General features: G+C 39.4%; 1 protein-coding gene across 4 annotated transcripts in view; it reads left to right on the forward strand.

Moving 5' to 3' along the window:
* The window catches only part of LOC122682483 (zinc finger protein 197), a 38,460-nt gene that overhangs the window by 12,307 nt on the left and 4,407 nt on the right, over positions 1-21,746 (forward strand). For 3 of the 4 annotated variants that reach the window (XM_043885215.1, XM_043885214.1, XM_043885217.1), the window contains exons 2-6: positions 8,176-8,654; positions 9,851-10,013; positions 10,378-10,469; positions 10,752-10,878; positions 17,202-21,735. In XM_043885215.1, coding sequence (XP_043741150.1) covers positions 8,256-8,654; positions 9,851-10,013; positions 10,378-10,469; positions 10,752-10,878; positions 17,202-19,546 — 3,126 coding nt within the window. In that variant the 5' untranslated portion in view covers positions 8,176-8,255 and the 3' untranslated portion in view covers positions 19,547-21,735. Of the gene's footprint in view, positions 1-2,787; positions 3,418-8,175; positions 8,655-9,850; positions 10,014-10,377; positions 10,470-10,751; positions 10,879-17,201; positions 21,736-21,746 lie in introns of those variants that run through there. The other variant, XM_043885216.1, reaches the window with a different exon arrangement.

Consider the following 21,746-nt stretch of genomic DNA (forward strand, 5'->3'; position numbering starts at 1 on the left):
CTGGAGAACTTGTATAGCTGGTTATTGTCCCATCCCCTCTCTGGTCTCATCTCTGTTCAAACCTATGCTATTATATAGACCTTTGGCTGTATAAAACCAGCATGTTCCCTGAGGTCCATTTCTACTCCAGAAGGCAGATTTGTGAGGGGGTCCAAAGGAGATGGCTAATTCCTTTCTGGGCGATATGGATACAGGACTTCGCTAGTTCTCAGTCCTTCCACTGACCATTTTAAGTCCACACAGCACCATCTGATGTATAAGGACTGTAGCCATTACAAAGCTGTAACCATTCTTTTAAGGTCAGTGGTTCCCAAATCTAGGAATCACAAGAAGTAATTTCACATATACAGGTATATTTCCCAAGCCCACAAAATTAGCATATTTGGGTCAGGGTGTAAGAATCTATTGATAGAGAAGGAAATGGCAACCCACTCTAGTATTCGTGTATGAGAAATCCCATGGACAGTGGAGCCTGCAGGCTACAGTCCAGAGGGTCCCCAGGAATTGGACCCAACTGAGCGACTAAACACCACATGCACTAGGAATCTATATAAAACAAAACTTCTGAAGCGGGGATTTAAGGAAGATCTCCATGAGGAGCCTTGACTCTTTACATGGCCATTTTTGTGATAATTATCCATTTTCCCTTAGAAAAATCTACAAATCACAAAATTACTGAGACATAAACCAGAGTTTGTGTAATCATAACAAATTAGCAACCCAGTTTACTGAGGGAAAGAAAATGCTGTCACATTGGCAATGTTGGTTTAACCACAGAGTTAAGCAGATTCATGTTTTAAAAAATTATAGGACTTACATGGTGGCCCAGTGGTTAAGAATCTGCCTGCCAATGCAGGAAACATGGGTTTGATCTCCTTGTCCAGTAAGATCCAACATGCCATGGAGCAATTAAGCCCTTGCGCCACAACTAGTGAGCCCATGCACCACTACTCTTGAAGCCCGTTAGGCCCTGGAGCCTGTGATTCACTTGGGGAAACCACTGCAATGAGAAGCCCATGTACCACAACCACAACTAGAGACTAGTTGCAGCTGCAACTAGAGAAAAGTCTGCACACTGCAATGAAGACCCAGCACAGCCAAAAATTAAGTTTTTTAAAAATAAAAATGAATAAAAAATTGTAGTAGAACAAAATGGCGAACAAGATAAAAATAAAGTCCTTTGGCTATGACACAGCATAGAAATGTTGGATAAAACTTAAACATCCTTTTAAAGGTCTTTCAGAGAGTAAATCCTCAGAGCCTAGGACAAAGAAGTGCAAGTCAGATAAGTGGGTGCTTGTGTGCCATGTGGCAGTTTGCTGATCCTGGTCATCAAGGGACTTAGATTTTATCAACCACAAGGGCAGGGATTTAAGTCCCTGCACCTCACAGCTTGTGGGATCTTAGCTTCCTGACCAGGACTGAACCTGTGCCCCCTGCAGTGGAAGCGTGGCGTCTTAAGCCCTGGACCACCAGGGAGGTCCTCCTATTCATGCTTTGAGACCTATAAAGTACTATCTCCTGGTTCTCCTCCTACTTGGTTGGGTGTTGGGTCCTTACCCTCTTTCTGCTTAGTATTTAATCACTCTCTGGTACATTTTGTATTTGTTTTCTGTCTATCCTCCCTATAAATGTAAGTTTCTAGGGACTTCACCTCTTTATTTATGTCCCTAGTGCCTAGAACAGTGTCTAGCACATGATTAGTACTCAGTGAAGTGTTGTTGAATGAACAAAGGAGTGGAGACAGATGTTTCAGCAAATGTTCGGTGAAAGCTAGAAGAAAACATATCAATAGAATAACACCTTGCTCATTCAATAAGCATTCATGTAGCACCTACTGTGGCTTTGTGCTAGGTGCTAAGTGTATGTGGTATCCATATAGTCATGGCCCTTGCCCTTGAGACAGGAGAGAAAGAGGCAGGAGACAAATGTTGGATAAATGAAGATGGGGTGCAGTTGCTGGGATTTGATAAAGACTGACTGGAACCAGCTGTAACCAAGGGGGTTTTGAGAAGTCTGGTCACGGACCTTTAGTTCATTATATCTTCTTTGTAATACAAAAAATCTCTCCTTGGCCATGACAGTTCTGAGACGGATCATCAAAGGCCAGAAAGTGGACAGTGGTCCAACTCCTGGGAAATATCCCCTGTTCCTGAAATAGCAATATTCCTGGAAATAGTAATATTCCTCCCATATGTTAGCATATTAAATTACTTAGCCCATGAAAACTACAACCTCATGCCCTGGTGCTGCTCTCACTTTCTGAGGTAGTTAACATTTGGGCCTGTGGAGTGTGAATTCCTCTAAAAACACTTTCACTTTTCTTTGACTTGCTATTGAATTCTTTCCTGCACAAAGGTAAGGACCCTCACTTGGTGATCCATCCTAAATACTCCTGTGGGTCCAAGGATGTGACACTTCCCTCTTTTGCAATACCCTTTTGGAGCCTCTTTCTGTCATCTTATATAGAGGGTAATAATTCCAGGAGTCCAAACTTAAAAGATTTAAGTATCAAAGAAGCAGAGTTCCAGTACCCTTTACACTGACCTAACTTTACTCAGGGTGGTGGACAACTGCAAAGACCTCCTCATTCCAGGGGGGCAGTGTCCCTCCATCCTCATTTCAGCTTGATTTATATTTAACACCAGAGCTCCATTATCTCATCATTTGGGCAAGAGCTCCAATATTTTGGCCACCCGATGTGAAGAGCCAACTCATTGGAAAAGATTCTAATGCTGGGAAAGATTGATGGCATGAGGAGAAGGGGTCAACAAAGGATGAGATACTTGGATGGCATCACTGACTCAATGGACATGAATTTGAACAATCTCCTGGAGATGGTGAAGGACAGGGAAGTTCATGCGTCACAAAGAGTCGGATGCGACTTAGCGACTGAACAACAGCAAGCCAATTCACAAGGAAGTCATTTGTAATGTATGTTATTTATGGTGAGAACTGCTGTGGTTCACAAATAGATTGGATATGTCACTCATGAAGACATTCAGACGTTCTAGAAATCACTCTATTAAACTCAGTTGCAATTCAAATTAAAACAGAGAAGTCCAATTCTTTCAGGAGGCAACACGAGGCCTGGGGGCCTGGGCCATGTGATTCATCTCTGCATCCTTGGGCTCTGGAATACAGCTACACCTGTTCTTTGCTTGAGAGGAATGAAGACCTAAGAGTCCCGGAGCTCCGCCTTTCCTGCCATCACTGGGAAAGCTAGGAACCATAGAGATGTGGCTTCCTAGAGAGCCGAAACTGGGAGGTGGGGTGAGGCACCGGATGTCGCTATACCCGCGGGTCAGCCATTATTCTAGGCTTCAGGTGCCGTCGCGTCCAGTTTTCGTGTCATCTCCTGGCGCCCCGGCGCCAAGGTGGTGGTCCCCAAGCCCGGAGCCGCCGCGGGAGACCCCGGTGAGCGGGGTGGGCTCGGGTCGGGTTGGCAAGCGCGGAGGGCGGCCGGGGTTGCGGCTTGAGCTCTCCAGGGCAGCTCAGCCCTCGCCGGCCCCTCTCTGCTCCTCACCCCCAGGGCGGTCCCTCCACCGCTTGGTTGAGATGGACGCCTAGGCTGCGGCTTGGGGAATATATTGAAGACGGCGCCTCTGTGTCTCCGTGTGTCTGTGGATTGGCTGTCGAGTCAATAGAATAATGTGCTGCCCCTTTGAGAAGAGCGACCTCAGTAGCCAGGTTCTCAGCTCAAGTCTTTCTGCTCTTTTCTCAGTCTTTTCTGAGGCTGATGCTGAGAAACAGCTTGAGACTTCCCTGGAGCAGGGACTCCCAGAAATCTATTTTTTTTTTCCCGTGAAGGATGGATTGATTCCCATTTTTCTTTGTAATTTTATTGGCGTATGCTTGGTTTTCAATTTTATGTTAGTTTTAGGTGTACAGCCAAGTGAGTCTGTTATACATATATCCACTCTTGATTCTTTTCCTGTATAGGCCGTTACAGAGTATTGACTAGAGTTACCTCTGCCATACAATATGTCTTTAGTAGTTATCTTTTTTATATATAGTAATGTGTATATGTCATTACCAGTCTTCCCATTTATCCCCCCCATACCAAGTTCCATTTTAAATTTTGTAATGTAATGGTATTTAAGAAGCAAACTTAGACCACGCATATCACCATTGCCTCAGAGAATGTATTTTCACATTAAGTACAAATTTAGTAAATGCTGTCTTTTGCAAGAAAGGTCATTATCAACCTGTGAGTGACTGTGTATGGTTATTGTTTTAATGAACTGTTGTTTGGAAACCATTGCTTTAGAATAGTTGTTTGGGTTTGAGAAGTCTTTTCTTAGATGCGGTGATTTTGTACTTTTGGGGTTAGAATCCCTGAGATCAGAATTTGCTCCCATAACTGAACTAGTTGAGTGGCCTTGAGTGAATCGCTTAGCTCCTCTGAGACTTCTTTTGTTCTTTTTAACCAGTGCTTACAAATCTTTTGTGAGAAACAAGCATAATGTATGCTTAAGGATTTCTTATTTGTATCTCTGCAAAGTAAGAGTAAATAAAATTCTGATAATTTACTGTAGAAAATTATTTAGAAGTCTCTTTTCCCCCCAAGTTTTATTTGTAGATCCTTTTTTTAAAAAAACATTTTTAGGTTCATAGGAAAATTAAGCAGAAAATACAGAAATTTCTCATTTGTTCCTTGCCCCCACATTTGCATAGCCTCCTCCAGTATCAACATCCCCCACCACTAGAGGGATAGAGTGGGAGTTTGGGGTTAGCGGATACAAACTAGTATTTATAGAATGCATAAACAACAAGGTTCTACTGTATAACTCAGGGAACTGTATTCAATATCCTGTGATAAACCTTAATGGAAAAGAATATAAAAAAGAATGTATATGTATAATTGAATCACTTTGCTGTACAGCAGAAATTAACATTGTATTCCAACTGTAGGTCAATAAAAAAAAAAAGATCCCCCATAGTTTTGCCTTTTCCAGAAGCCATGTAGTTGGAATTGTAAAGTATATTGGACTTTGACATTAGCTTCTTTCACTGAGTAACATACATTTACATTTCCTTTGTATCTTTTCATGGCATGACAGCTTCTTTTTAACACTGAATAATATTCTATTATCTGGATGTACCACAGTTTATCTGTTTACCCATTGAAGGATATCTTGGTTGATTCTTGGTGTTGACAGTTATGAATAAAGCTGCTAAAACATCCATGTGCAGGTTTTTGTGTGGACATATGTCTTCAGTTCGTTTGGATGAATACTGAAGAGCACAATTGCTAGAATTTATGGCAAGAGTATGTTTAGTTTTGTAAGAAAGGGCCAAACTATCTTCCATAGTGGCTGTACTATTTTGCATTCCTACCAACAAATGACAATTTCTGTTGTCCCACATCTTCACCAGCGTTTGGTGTTGCTAGTGTTCTAGATTTTGGCCATTCTAATAGGTATGTAATGGTATTTCATCGTTTTAACTTGCATTTCCCTGATGAAATATATGATGCAGAGCATATTTTCATGCAGTTATTTGAAATCCGTATATCTTCTTTGGCGAGGTGTTTGTTTAGGTCTTTGGGCCATATTTTATCTTCTTATTTTGGCCACAATGGGGCTTATGGCTCTTTGTTCCCTAGCCAGGGATTAAACCTGGGCCCCCAACAGTAGAAGCTACAAGTCTTCATCATTGGACTGCCAGGGAATTCCCCTTTGGGTCATTGAAAGAAAAGATTTATTTATTTTTGACTGTGCTGGGTCTTTGTTGCTGTGCTCAGGCTTTCTCTAGTTGAGGCAAGTCAGAGCTACTCTGCATTGTGGTATGCAGACTTCTCATTTTGGTTGCTTCTCTTGTTGTGGAGGAGGGGCTCTGTGTGTGTGGCCTCTGTAGTTGTGGTGCAAGGGCTTAGTTGCTCCTCAGCATATGATATCTTCCTGGACCAGGAATCAAACCTGTGTCCCCTGCATTGGCAGGTGGATTCTTAACCACTAAATCACCAGAGAAGCCCCCATGGGCATATTTTAATTGAGCTGTTTGTTTTCTTAATTGTTGAGTTTTAAAAGTTCTTTGAAATATACAAAGGAAGGATATTAGGCTTTTATCGAGTATGTGTTGTCTTTTGCAGGTATTTTCTTTCAGTCTATGGGGTGTCTTCTCATTCTTGACACTGCTTTTTCCACAGCAGAATTTTTGAATTTTAATGAAGTCTACCTGTTACTTCTTTCAAGGATCGTGCCTTTTGAATGTATCTAAAAAGCTGTCACCATACCCAAGGTCATCTAGGTTTTCTCCTAGGTTATCTTCCAGGACTTTTATAGTTCTGTATTTTATATTTAGGTCTCTGATCCGTTTTGGGTTAATTTTTGTAAAATATGTAAAGTTTGTGTCTAGATTGATTTTTTTTTTTTTTTGCATGTGAATATCTGGTTGTACCAGCACCATTTGCTGAAAAGACTATTTTTGTTCCTTCGTATTACCTTAATTCTATCAAAGATCAGTTGATTCTATTCATGTGGGTCTATTGCTGGACTTTCTATTCTGTTTTATTGATTTGTCTGCACTTTGCCAATACTGCACTGTCTTCATAACTGTTAACTTTTTAGAAAGTTTTGATGTTAGGTAGTGTCAGTCCCTCAACTCTGGGTAGTATTGGGTAGTGTCAGTCCCTCAACTTCACGATACTGAGGGAGAAGTCCTTCAGTATTGTGTTAGTTATTCTGGGTCTGTAGCCTCTCCATGTGAACTTTAGAATCAGTTTGTCGATACCTATGAAATAGCTTGGTGAGTTATTGGAGTTGCATTGACTCTATAGATAAAGTTGAGAAGAACTGGAATTTTGACAGTACTCTTTCTAGCTGTGAGCATGGGATAGAAATAGTTTTTTAAAATTCCTTTCCATCACCCCCAGATCAGTGACCAAAGAACTGCTCGGTTTCTTTTTTCAAGTGTTCTATCCCTACTAATACTTTAGAACTTTATTTGCTTAGACTACAAGTTTCCCCTAATATCTGAAAATAGTGTTCTTATGGAACCTTTATAAGGTCAAATGGTGTAATGCAAAGGAGCCGTTCCCTTGGAACACATCTTACTAACAGATACACAAAGTAAAACTGGATAAAGCCCAGATGCTCACAGACACAGGTTAAGTCCGTGGCAGCTTGATGCTGAGATACTGAGTGTAGTTCCTATGGAACGGGCTTGGCAATGCCACTCTGGCTACTTGGGGTACCTTTGGCTACCTCTTAGTTGCCTTTAGAATTTGCTTCTGTTTACTTACCTCTTCACTCTAGTTCTACAACCTTATCTCAAAGTTTTCTTCCTTTCTCTGATTTGCACAGAACATTTCTAACAGAGCTATATGTGGTGTCACTCCCTTGCTTTAGAAATTACAGTTTCTTCCTGGAATGGCTTTCTTAATATTCCAGTGATCTTTTTATTTTTTCTTTAAAGCCCAACCCTAAATTACCTCCATGAATTCTTACTGTGCTTGTTTGTCCTCCTGTTAATTGTACTTGGACTTTGTATTGAGATTATATTTTATTTTGCTCTCCTCTGCTCTGTTATAAGCATGAACTTTAAGGGTCCACTTGTTAAATAAAATTAATGGGGCATCCAGATATGTCATTGATAGTGATGTAACTGTTACAGCCTTAAAAGTGTAAACTATTCCTACCTTTCTGCTAAACAGTTTCTTTTCTGGAGATTTTTTCCTGAAGAAATAAGCAGAAATGTAATACCAAAAATTCTTTAGCAAAGATGGTCATTGTAGCTTAATTTGTAATAGGAGAAAATTATAAATAATTAAACGTCCAATGGCAGTGGATTACTTAAGTATGAGTGGACTGATACACTCTTAAAAATAATGATTAAGGGGTATTTGATATTGGACTTTCATGGTGGTCCAGTTGTTAAGACTCTTGGCTTCCAATTCAAGGGGTGCAAGTTCAGTCCCTTGTTGTAGAACTCAGATCCCACATGCCTCATGGCAAGGAAAAAAAAGGAATTTTGTGTTTTTGATATCAGCAGTAGTCTGGATAACATGAATATTAATGTCCCTAGAGCCTTGGGCTGGGGCCTCCGTCAAAGGAGAAACTGCCCAGAATCTAGAACTCTGCATTTAGCAAGGTTTCTTCATTACCGGGGGCTAATTGGGGTGTGGAAGATCTGACTGTGTCTCTGGGTTAACTTTAACAATGATTTTTTTAGGTCTTATAGATGATGTTCTTCAAGCTCTAAGGAAGAAGTCAAGCAAGAATTGAGGGACCCTGGAGAGGAGTCTGTCTTAAATGGCAGCAATGACAAGAGAAAATTGGGCCCACAGTGCTCTGCGACAAGAGGGCCTCGTTAAAGGGAAGGATGATACCTGGAAGTGGGGAACCAGCTTCCAAGGGAGTAGCTCCACTGTTTGGGAGACCTCCCACCTGCACTTTAGACAGTTACGTTATCATGAGACATCTGGACCCCAGGAGGCACTGAGCCGGCTCCGGGAGCTCTGTCGCCGGTGGCTGAGGCCAGAAGCACGCACCAAGGCCCAGATCCTGGAGCTGCTGGTGCTGGAGCAATTCCTGAGCATCCTGCCTGGGGAGATACGGACCTGGGTGCAGATCCATCGCCCCGGGAGTGGTGAGGAGGCCGTGGCCCTGGTAGAAGAGCTGCAGAAAGACCTTGATGGACCAGCATTAAAAGTGAGAAAGGGGAAGTGGGGAGTAGGCCCAGGACAGGCTGGGGTAGAAGATGATCCTGTGATTTTCATTAACAGTAACACAGCAGCAACCCTTATGCTGATTAAAACAGGTTCATGAGCTTTTCAGACCATAGAATATCTATCTGTCTGGAGAAATGGATTTATGGTTGGGATCTTTGGACCAATTCAAAATCAACACAGAGCATTGACTCTGCTTTGTCTCTGTGGGTGATGCTTACTAATTCTGAGTTTTATTCAAGAATCTGAAGAGCATAATGTTCCTAAGAGTTCCTCTAAACAGAAGCAAGTATATTGTTTGTAAAGTCTGTTTGGATTGGTGTTGTAAACCTGGAGTATGGAAAGTTATGGGAGAGCAAGAATGAAGCTTTCTAGATCTGGAAAGACCACTCCATGTGTTCCCCTACTGGGGACTGTGTGAGACAAGAGATTGGGTTGAGATATTTGCCTCTGATAAGATTTTATATCCTTGGCTATTAAATTGGGATCTTAACATGGTTTCTAGTATGTGTCAGATCTCTTTCTGTCGATCTGGAGCCCACTAGAAACATTTCTATATGAAAAGTCTGAAATGTAATTTGGGAGGGATATCAAGGATGGGCTTGTTTGTTTTAATCATGAAAATGAAGAATTTCAGAGCTGTGTTTTTCATTACTAATCACTAAGTCGTTGTTCTCATTCAAGAGATAAAAAATGGAGGCAGGAAAAGGTTCACTGCATTGCCTTTGTGAGACATCTAGTTAGCAGCAAAACCAGATGTCTAGACTTCTAGCGTTCTTTCTATTGGAGCAGGTGGGAATGAGAAAAGGTGTGAATAAGTAGAACCCAGTGTTTTAGATTAAACCTGAAGCTGAAAACTTTTAGATTAAGTCTGAAGCTCTTAATTGCTTGTTACTTCCCGATCCCTCCTTAACCCACACCCAGGTCTGGCTTCTGTTTCTACTGTTCTGTTCAGTCTCCTCTGGGAAAGGTCACCAGTACCATGAGTGGGGCTAGAGGGCAGCTCCATTGTTCTCAAGGCAAAGCTTTCCTGCTGTTTTGATGCTCCATACTTGAGGTGGGTCACTCTCATCTCACCATTCTAGACTATATGGGCAGAAAGAGGTCCATGGTGGTTAGGTGAGTTCATTTGCTGGAGGTACAGGAAGAGTCAGTTTATTGCGTTCTGCTTGTTCCCAGGTTCCAGCCTTTGTCCAGGACCAGGACACTCTCCAGGAGGGTCTGAGTACTCCAGGAATAGCACTTCCTCATGCACCCACTGGCAGCCACATATCAGCTGAAATTCGCTCAAGTTCTCTTACTGACCCAGTGGTGTTCGGCTTGCTCCAGGATCCTCAACATGGTAACTTACTCTGTTGGTCTGGCTTTGGACATCCTCAGGACTCTTGCTGGGTCTCACCTCCCTGCTCCCAGATAACTACTTCCTCTTCTGCCGTTCTATGAGTCCCTTGATACCAAACTCTTTTGTTTTCTCCCTCGTGTCATTTCTTGGGTCTCTCTGACCCTTTATCCATTCTTATTACTAACATTTGCACTTTTCCAGCCCTGCACATGGGGGTCAGAAAAGATCTGTGTGTCATTTTTTAGCCATTATTGCCTAGTTCTGGTACTTATATGTCTTTCTCAACTCCTTTTTTAGAGAAGATAAACTTACTGGATTTGGACAGGAATGACAGTTACCTTACATGCAGCTTTTTCTCCTTCAGATTCTCCTGCCCCTGAAGCTTCTGCCCTTTCCCAGGAAGAGAACCCCAGAAATCAGTTAATGGCTCTCATGCTCTTGACAGCCCAGCCCCAGGTAAGATTTGCGACCTCTTTTCTTCCTAAGGCCCTATCTGCACTACCTAATTGTGGCTCAAACGTACACTCACTCATCCTAGTGCTTGGGTGTCCAGTCAGCTCCCATCTTTGAATCAAGGTCCCTGCTATTGGAGGGCAGAGTTCATGTGGGGTCTCCTGTGTCTCTCTAATAGCCCACCTCATGCCCTCATAACATGTCTCTTCCCCCAAAAGTGAAAGGAACCCTTCAGTAGGGGAGCTTCCTGGGCATGGATAATCTCACACATACCTGTCATTTCAGGAATTGGTGATGTTTGAGGAGGTATCAGTATGCTTCACTTCAGAAGAATGGGCATGTTTGAGCCCAGTTCAGAGGGCCTTGTACTGGGACGTGATGCTGGAGAATTACGGAAATGTGACTTCCTTAGGTAAGGACCCTTTCTCCCCGTAATTTGTACCCTTTCTTCATCAGCATTTGTTTATTTTTCTTTTTTTTTTTTTCTTCTTACATCCCCATGACTCCCTGCAGTGTAAGTGCAGATTCTTAACCACTGGACCACCAGGGAAGTCCCAGCTTTTGTGGGACTTTTTGCTACGCTAATTATGAACATAGTGTAGAATACTTATTTTGAAAAATACTCGAAGGAAAAAATTTTTTAAACCAACTCTTTACAAACAACTACCCTCAAAATTTTGATATTTTACCTTTCTGGCTTTTTCTATGTATTTGAGAGGTTTTTATTACATTGTTTTGAGTGTGTGTGTGTCTGTGAATATGTACAGTTTTATAGCTTGCTTTCTTTGTATTTACCTCACTCGTGTTATCACACATTCTTTGCAAACATTATCTGTATTGGCTGCATAATTTGTGTCATAATTTAGTTAGCCATTTCTGTATTTTAGATGATTACTGTAATAATAATCTTTATGCTTAATGTTTCTTTTTATTTTTAATTTCTCATTATTTTTTAGAAGTAGAATCACTAGGCCTAAATTAATTATTTTAAGGCTCTTGCTCCTACTGCCAAATTGCTTTCCATACTGATGTCAGTCCTCTCTGCTCTTACCAGCTATGCACAAGAACCACTTCTTTGGCTCTACCTTCATTGATGCTGAGTAGTCCCACTCTTTTAAATTGTTGTTAATATAATTTTTTAAGTTATAATATCTATTCTGAAGTGCATTTCTTTGATTAGTAACAAGAGTATTTTTTAAAAACCTGTTAGCCATTTATGTTTCTGACAAACATTAAACACCTGCTATGTAATGGCAACTATGGGAATGATGTGATTCTTCCCTTAAGTAGCATGATTTGGGAGATGAAAAAGAATAAACAAGGCAGAGTGAAATAATTGAAATTAGAGTGGCATAAGTCTCTTGAGATGGAAATGAAGAGGACAAAGCAACCTGTACCATTCCTGGGAGTTAGAAAAGGCCATGAAGGAGGTAGCTTTGTATTTCATTGTCTTGAGTATCATTCTTTACATTGTCAGCTTTATGATACTGAATTTTTATTCAAGAACATTATATATCATTACATTTGTTCATGCTGCCTTTGTCTGATTCAGGCCTGTTTTAAAAGTGCCTTCAGGTAGATCTTCATAATTCTGGTTACATTGGCTCTTTGGAATAGGAATCTTCTGGTATTTTCTAATTGATCAGTTTGCATACATGAAAATATTTAATTTTTGTATGTTAATTTTGTACTTAGTAACCTTAGTAAATGTTTTTTATTGTTCATAGTAATTTATACTGTATATTTTTACATTTATGAGGATATGTCTTTTCGTATCTCAGCTGTGGTGTGATGGTCAAATACTTTGTAGATTTGATATTTTGATATATATTCCTAAACTGCTTTCTGTCAATGACTTACCAATTTATATAACCACACAAAGAGCCTCAGAGGGGCTATTTCCCCTCTCTGTGCTTGTGATTTGGTCACTTTCAAATCTTTGCTAGCTAGATGAAGGATCCTATCCTTTGGGGTTTTTTTTTTTCCATTTCTTTGATTATTAGTGTTATTATGCTTATTGTTACTTTATGTTTATTCATATTCTTTCTTCATATTTCTTTTGTTTATTAGAACTGGCAACCCTTTGTCACATGTTGTACATTTTCCCATTTGTTTGCCTTTCTGTGCTGGTTATGAGTTTAAGTCGTAGAAAATCTTTCAAACAGCAGTATTTTCCTTTATGGTGTATTTCTCCATAAAAATACTATTTTTTAAATCATATGTATTTTATTCAGACATTTTCATTGTTTCATTTTTATATTTATGCAGAATGACCTAGGAATCCAATTTGTTTGCTCACTTTTTTGTTTAATCCATGTGATTTTCAGTAGTTCTAATGTGATTTACTATATAACCCATCTTTCTTTTTACAAATTTTAAAATGTGTTTTATGGGTTAATTAATTTTATGAAGAACACTCACCATGGATCCATAGCTTATGCTGTAAGCCAGAATAAATTCAAGATGGGTCTAAATAAAGGTTAAACTTAAAAGATGAGAAAATAGAATTCCATATTTATTCTAGCTCTTTGAGGAAAAAGAAGTTTGAATCAATTTGAATAAGTAAAATACGCTCTAACTTCAGTGTTGTTGGGGCTTTGGGCAAGCAAATACCAAGGTACTTATGTTCTTTAACCTAGTAGTTCTGATTTGAGGAGGATACCTTAAGGAAATGGTTCAGAAGGAGGGAAAATAAGCAATATGTCTAAAGACAGTCCCAGCAAAGAATTGACAATGATTAAAATTTGGGAACAACCAAATTTCCTCAGATAAAGTACTACGTAGCCCATGGTGTTCTGACTTGGGAGTAGACTGTGACACTATCAAATTTGACAGTTTTATGTACTCAGTTTCTGTGCATTGATAAGCTGGCAGAAAAGCAGACTTCAGGGCTTCCCTGTTGGCTCTGTGCTAAAGGATCCATCTGCCAATGCAGGAGACATGGGTTTGATCCCTGGTCTGGGAAGATCTCATATGCTGCAGAGCAACTAAGGCAGTGCGCCATCACTGTTGAGCCTGTGCTCTGGAGCCTGGGAGCCCACACACCCTAGAGCCTGTGCTGTGCAACAGGAGAAGCCACCACATTGAGAAGCCCAGCCTCTGCAACTAGAGAAAAGCCCAAGCAGCAGTGAAGACCCAGCAAAGGCAAAAAATAACTTTTTTTAAAAAGAGCAAACTCCCAAATAGCTTGCACATACTTCTTCAATATGTAAAAGAATTGTAAATGTTCATTTAAGAGATTGGAATAGAATTTAAAGACAGTTATTCAAGAAATATTAAGTATCTCATACATCAAGCTTTTAATCCCTGCCTTAAAGTACATTCAAGTTGAATTGGCAGACATTTACAAAAATAAGTACAATACAGTGTAACAAATGCTATATAATAAAAGTATGCATGAGTGTGGGAGCACATAGGAGCTTAGTATGATGAAAGAACTGGGAGAGTAGGAGGAGCGGTGGGTGGTTTAGAGAAAGATTTACAGAGGGAAGTGACTTTTTTGTGGGGAAGGGGCTATACCGCTTGTGGGAATCTTAGTTCCCCAACCAGAGACTGAACCTGAGTCCCAGCAGTGAAAACACCAAATCCTAACCACTGGACTGCCAAAGAAATCCCAGATGCTATTAACATGATTTCTTAATTTTCTTTCTTTTTTTTTTTGATTGTTCAGTGCTATGGTACAGAAACACACTAATTTTTGTATATTAATATTTATCCTACAGCCTTGCTGAACCTACTTGGTTCAGGTAGTTTTTTGGTTGCTTCTTTCAGTTCAGTTCAGTCGCTCAGTCGTGTCTGACTCATTGTGACCCCATAGACTGTGTCACGCCAGGCCTCCCTGTCCATCACCAGCTCCTGGAGTTTACCCAGACTCATGTCCATTGAGTCGGTGATGCCATCCAACCATCTCATCCTCTGTCATCCCCTCCTCTCACCTTCAATCTTTCCTAGCATCAGGGATCAGGGTCTGTCATCCCCTCTTCTCGCCTTCAATCTTTCCCAGCATCGGGGTCTTTTCACATGACTCAGTTCTTTGCATCAGGTGGCCAAAATATTGGAGTTTCAGCTTTAGCATCAGCCCTTCCAATGAACACTCAGGACTGATCTCCTTTAGGATGGACTGGTTGGATCTCTTTGCAGTCCAAGGGACTCTCAAAAGTCTTCTCCAACACCACAGTTCAAAAGCATCAATTCTTCAGCACTAAGCACAATGATGTATTACATTAATTGATTATCTGATGTTATACCAATATTTGCCTTCCTGTGATAAATCCCACTTGGTCATGGTGTAGAATTCTTTTTATGTGTTACTGGAGTCAGCTAATATTTTGTTGGGATTCTTTTCTTTTTTTGCTTTTATTTTACTTATTTGGCTGTGCTGGTTCCTCATTGCTGCGTGGGCTCTTTTCTAGTTGTGGCGAGCAGGAACTACTCTCTAGTTACAGTGCATGGGCTTCTCATGGTGGTGGCTTCTCTTGCAAAGCACAGGCTCTAGGGTGTGCAGGCTTCAGTTGTTGTGGCTCCTGGACTCTAGAACACAGGCTCAGTAGATATGGCTTAGTTTTTCTGCGGCATGTGGTATCTTCCCAGACCAGGGATTGAACCCATGTCTGTTGTATTGGCAGGCAGATTCTTTACTACTGAACCACCAGGAAACCCCAGTTGAGGATTCATATGTCTCTATTCATAAAGATATGGTTGTTTGTAGTTTGTCTGTTTTTGTAATATCTTTGTCTGCTTTTAGTATGTAGGTAATACTGGCCTCATAAGAATTAGTTGGGATGTGTTCCCACCTTTTTTGCTTATTAGAAGAGTGTGTGAAGAATTGGTATTCATTCTTTTAATGTTTGGTAGAATTCATCAATGAAACAGTTTGGGTCTGGGCTTTTCTTTGTGCGTAGTTTTTTGTCTACTGATTCTATTTCATTGCTTATTATGGAACTATTCAGAATTTCTGTGTCATCCTGAGTCGATTTTAAGTACATTGTGTCTTTTTAGAAATTTGGCCATTTCTTTTTCTTTTTTTTGGCCATTCCATCTTAAGTTCTTTAGTTGGCACAGACTCATTCATGGTATTCCCTTAAACTTTTTTTTTTCCCCTGTAAGATCAGTGGTAATTCCAATGAGGGTGGCTTTTGTACTTAGTTTTTAAGCCTGTAAGTTTGGGCAGGTAGCAAATTGGGAAGAGGAAGAGCAAGTTCAGGAAGAGAAAGGGGCATGGGCAGTGATAGGGAAGCAAGCAAAAACATGACATGTTTGGGCATCTGTAAATAGTTTTCCATGCCTAGAGTCTATAGGCATAAAGGGTACTAATAAGAAGTGAAGCCAGAAAAATAGCAGATAGTGGAGGATAGCATCTCTTGGGCTGTTCTTGTCATTTGTACATTATCCTTTGGGCAATGAAGCATTGTTTGTTTTGAGCAGGTGAGTGATATGATCAAATATACATATTGGAAAGATAATTAGCAATGGAGTGGACATGGATTAGAGGACTGGGGAGGAGTGGAGCTAGGGAATCCTGTCTTTTTCTTGCCTGCTTAACCAAAGATTGCAGAAAATAATCAGCTCCCTCTATCATTCTGATATTTTTTTCCCAAGTCCCTTAAAGCTCATTAGGCCCACACACAGTCTGATTTCTATACTAAAATTTCATTTATCCAGCTAATTAGCTAGTGTATATATGAGCCCTTCATTTCTTAACCATTTTCCATTTCTGTTTAACCACTTGCAACACTTCTATTTCTTAAAATGCTTCTACTTCCTTGAAGAAAAAAAACTTTCCTTTCAACCAGCATTCTGCTTAAATTGTAAAACCAGTCTGTTAACACTCCTTTCCTATGTATTTTCTCTCTGTTTAGGTAGAAGAATACTGTTTTTATACTCAAATAGAAGATAATATTATTATTTATATAATTTTATTTATTAGATAATTTGGGGAACTAGTTCATAATTTTTCTCACATTTGGATGGTGAAAATGAGTTTCCAAAACATTTAAAATATACATCATTTCATATTTTAAAATATTTGAGAATATTAGAGTCATTAAGAGGTTAACTAGTTTAGCTTCATTATTTTATAGATGTTTTCATAGTTTTTAATGTCTCTATATTTTTTCCTTTCATTCAGTATTTTTTATGTGTAACTACATGATGGAGTCTAATGTAGACCTGATATTTTTGTGAAATTAATTTTAAAATTTCCATTTCTTAATTCTAAAAGAAGAATTCGAGGTGTTAAGTTGCTTTTTAATAGATTTTTTCCTGTAGATTAATTACTTTCAAGTAATTAAAAAATGTTAATACATTTGACTCTTCAAAAGTTAAAGATGGCCTTCAGAGTTTTTAGGTATATTTTCTTTCTTTGAGAGTTCCCATCTTCTTAGCATGAAGAAGAAAAAAAGATAGTTCTTTATAAGCCCCATCCAGTTTCATGAACCACCTGTATTAAGATCCTTCTCTAGCTCTTCTTGCATCTGTTTATTGAACACCCTTTCTGTGTTTCCATCTGCTCCCGGAAGGCAAAGAGCTTAGAAGTTCTCAGAATGAATTCTGTGTTAATCCATTTACAACATTCTGTCAGTGTAGCATTCTGCTTTGTACTCCCATTTAATGAAAAGCTTTTCCTTTTTGTATGCGTGTAAAGTATCCTTATAGTTGTTTCGAAGTCTTTTGAAGATCTTGTTGTTGCTGACACAGGGATATGGTAATATTTGCATTTTTAATTTCTTTTACCAGAATGGGAGACCATGACTGAGAATGAGGAAGTGACATCCAAGTTGAGCATATCTCAAAGAGCAGATTCTCAGAGAGGAATATCAAATAGATTTCAAGGAGGTGTTCCCCAGCTTCTTGACTTTGAGGAAGAGTGTGAATGGCAAGTTTTTTCAAGTCAGTGGGGAAATGAAGCAAGGGAAAGAGATATACTGAAGAAAGGTTCCCTGTGTGAACGAGACAAGAAAAAAAGGACTCCACCAGAAAAACGAGGCCAAAAGTGGAAGGAATTTGAAGAAAGCTTGGTGTCAGATTCAGCTTTTTCTGAAAGTTTAATAGGTGCTGAAGGAAAGAAGCTTTATAAATGTGATATATGTTGTAAACATTTCAATAAAATCTCCCATCTTATAAATCATCGGAGGATCCACACTGGGGAGAAACCTCATAAATGTAAGGAGTGTGGAAAAGGCTTTATTCAGCGCTCAAGCCTTCTAATGCATTTACGAAACCATTCTGGTGAGAAACCTTATAAATGTAATGAATGTGGGAAAGCCTTCTCTCAGAGTGCTTACCTTCTAAACCATCAGAGAATCCACACTGGGGAGAAACCTTATAAATGTAAGGAGTGTGGAAAGGGCTTCTATAGGCACTCAGGCCTTATTATACATCTCAGACGCCATTCTGGGGAGAGACCCTATAAATGTAATGAGTGTGGCAAAGTTTTTTCTCAGAACGCTTACCTCATTGACCACCAGAGGCTCCACAAAGGAGAAGAACCTTATAAATGTAACAAGTGTCAGAAAGCTTTCATTCTGAAGAAGAGCCTCATTCTGCACCAGAGAATCCACTCTGGGGAAAAACCCTATAAATGTGATGAATGTGGAAAAACTTTTGCCCAGACCACTTACCTGGTTGACCATCAGCGGCTCCACAGTACAGAGAACCCATATAAATGTAAAGAATGTGGAAAAGTTTTCATTCGAAGCAAAAGCCTCCTCCTACACCAGAGAGTTCACACAGAAAAGAAGACTTTTGGTTGTAAAAAATGTGGGAAGATTTTCACTTCTAAGTCAAGTCTCATTGATCATAAGAGGATGCATAGCAGAGAGAAGCCTTATAAATGTACTGAATGTGGGAAAGCCTTCACTCAGAGTGCTTACCTTTTTGATCATCAGAGACTCCACAATGGGGAGAAGCCCTATGAATGTAATGAATGCGGGAAAGTTTTCATTCTGAAAAAGAGCCTCATTTTACATCAGAGATTTCACACTGGAGAGAATCTCTATGAATGTAAAGACTGTGGCAAAGTCTTTGGTTCTAATAGAAACCTCATTGACCACGAGAGACTCCACAATGGGGAGAAGCCCTATGAATGTCGAGAGTGCGGGAAAACCTTCATTATGAGCAAAAGTTTCATGGTCCATCAGAAGCTCCATACACAAGAGAAGGCCTACAAATGTGAGGATTGTGGGAAGGCTTTCAGTTACAATTCAAGCCTGCTCGTACATCGGAGAATCCACACCGGGGAAAAGCCCTTTGAATGCAGTGAATGTGGAAGAGCTTTCAGTTCTAACAGAAACCTCATTGAACATAAGAGAATCCACAGTGGTGAGAAACCGTATGAGTGTAATGAGTGTGGCAAATGCTTCATTCTGAAGAAAAGCCTCATTGGACATCAGAGGATTCACACAAGGGAAAAATCTTACAAATGTAATGACTGTGGGAAAGTCTTCAGTTACCGCTCCAACCTTATAGCCCATCAGAGAATCCACACTGGTGAGAAGCCCTATGCATGTAATGAGTGTGGGAAGGGCTTTACTTATAATAGAAATCTTATTGAGCATCAAAGAATTCACAGTGGAGAAAAAACCTATGAATGTCATATATGTAGGAAAGTGCTTACCTCTAGTAGAAATCTTATGGTGCATCAAAGAATCCATACTGGAGAAAAACCTTATAAATGTAGTGAGTGTGGAAAAGACTTTAGTCAGAACAAAAACCTTGTTGTACATCAGAGAATGCACACTGGGGAAAAACCATATGAATGTGAAAAGTGTAGAAAATCTTTTACTTCTAAGAGGAATTTAGTTGGCCACCAGAGAATCCACACAGGAGAGAAACCATATGGGTGTAATGACTGTAGTAAAGTTTTTAGGCAAAGAAAAAACCTGACTGTACATCAGAAAATTCATACAGATGAAAAAAACTGTGAATGTGATGAGTCTGAAAAAGAATTCTCTCAGACTTCAAACCTTCATCTTCAACAAAAAATCCACTCTTTGGAGGATTTTGGGTCCTATTCTCTTGGGTCCAAATTCTCTTGGGTCCAAAATGCCAGTGAGTCCAAGATCAAGATTCAGAAAATCTAGTATTGTGTAAAATGGAATAGCATCCCTGCCTCTGTAAGTGACTGTTGGATAAATGGCAGCATATGGTTTTTATAAGGGAAAAAAGTCATGATTGACCCTTTTGTAGACAAATATGTTGCATGAGGCAGAAAGTTAATCTAGACTTTCAAGACTATGAAAACATAAGCCAAATTCTAGTTAAAAGATACTCTGTTCCAAATCATTTCTTATGAACCTAGAAAAGGACCTTGAAGCACTTAAAGATTCTGAAGAAACTGAATTATGATTTATAAGATATAATGATGATGTTGTAAATGATAGCAAAAATATCTTTGTATTAAAAAGTGTATGTTTTGAAAAGATACATATATATGGTACATCTTAAAGATAGTATCACTCTAGAGAATGTCTGTACAGACAGTGTGATTAAGACATACAAAACATGAAGTTGGGTGGGCAGGACTGCTCTTTGAGGACAATTTAAGTACACTGGATTTGGAATCTGAAAACCTAGGTTTGGATCCTGGCTCTTTCACTTACGAGCTCTGTGATGTTATTAAGTCAGTCTCTAAGTCTCAGTTTCTCTGTCAGTCAAATACTGGCATAACCCCTACTTCAGAGAATTGTTTTGAGCATTTCGTAAAAGGATCACGTGAAAGTACTTTATGAAATAATTTAATTGTCAATAAAGTTGGATAAAAGAGATATGGTCAAAATCTGGAAAATGGCATAATGTAGTGTTTGTTCATCAAGTTAATATTAGGACTTCATGAACCTCAAAAGTTTAATTTTTATTGTAAGCGGAGGTATGGTGGATGGTTAACTTTGGAATTTAGTACTCTAAAAAAACTTTAAAAACAGCTTTTTAAATGTTTAAGGGAGATAATACATAACATACCTAGTTTGTTTTTATGGAAAAAAATATTGGCTTACTAAATAATGTCTGACCATTAATTTGATGCCAAGAAAAAAGTTTATTTTTAAACCTTTGAATTTTAAACCTAGCAGATGTAGAGTGTCAAAATAGGACAGTCCTATGTCACTTTCCTTGCTGATAGGGAAAAATCCTTAACCTCAACCCCAGGGCTGATTATCTCTGCTAGTGTCATTCTCAGTTCTAATCAATATTTTGTTGGTGCTACTCAAGAAACAACATTCTATCCCAGCCATCAACTTAACCACATAAGTTTTTTTACATAGCCAAGCTCTTCAAATCTCTGATTATACCAATTCAGAATCCATATCTGAGTGGTCAGGCCCATTGATTCCCAGTGAACCAATCATTCATTCATTCTGTACCCTTTTGTACATTTGTAAACTTAATTCTTCATGTATTCTTGGTTTGGTAATTTTATGTTGTAATTCTCAGAACGCCAGTTCTGTCACTGAAGTATAAATACCTTAATATTGGGATTTTGTTTCCTGATACTTAGCAGCATTGCAGTGGTGTGTTAATTATAGTAAGTGTTATGAATTCAACCCCAAAGTTCTTTGAGGGCTGGTTCCTTTTTATGCTGAAAGGACCAAGAGTGAAAACTGGAAGGGGCCTGGGTTAAAAGTCTGAAGACCCTAAGAGTCAGATTCTACCACTTTTCCTTGGACGAATGGCTTCATTTCTTGGAGCCTTGGTTTCTTCATTTGTTAAATGGAAGAATATATACCTCCCTAAGTTGTTATGGGATAATGAATATGAAGATGCTTTATGTCCATACTGAAGAAAAATTACCCCAATTATGTAATAATCACATGTACTTTAACAATGGAGAGATCTGGAATTTACCTGTTAATCAGTTTAACAAAATGTAACATTGCTGAGACAAGTCACATAAGGTGCCTCCCTCCACATGTAATGCAATAAGCCAAAAGTATAACCTGAATTTATCAAGCTGCTTAGGCCTGATTGCTAGTTTACAGGAAATACAGGAGGCAAAGGAACAAGATAAAAGACATCATAAGAAACAAGTTCAGAATGTGGCATATTGTCTAGGAAAACCCCTGCGGGAATCCCGTGGCGGCCCAGTGGTGAGGCCTCTGCTTTCACTGCGGAGAGCGAACATTCAATCCTTAATTCAGTTGAGGAACTAAGATCTTACAAACTGGGCAGTGCATCCAAATAAAAAGCCACTGCAAAAAAACAAAAAAAGCCACTGCACTGGATTCTTCAAAGATGATGAACAAGAGAAGGCGGTGATAATAATTGTTGATGCTGGGTGAGTATTGA

Source organism: Cervus elaphus, chromosome 24 (genome assembly GCF_910594005.1).
Source record: "Cervus elaphus chromosome 24, mCerEla1.1, whole genome shotgun sequence".
NCBI classification, from domain to species: Eukaryota; Metazoa; Chordata; class Mammalia; order Artiodactyla; family Cervidae; genus Cervus; species Cervus elaphus.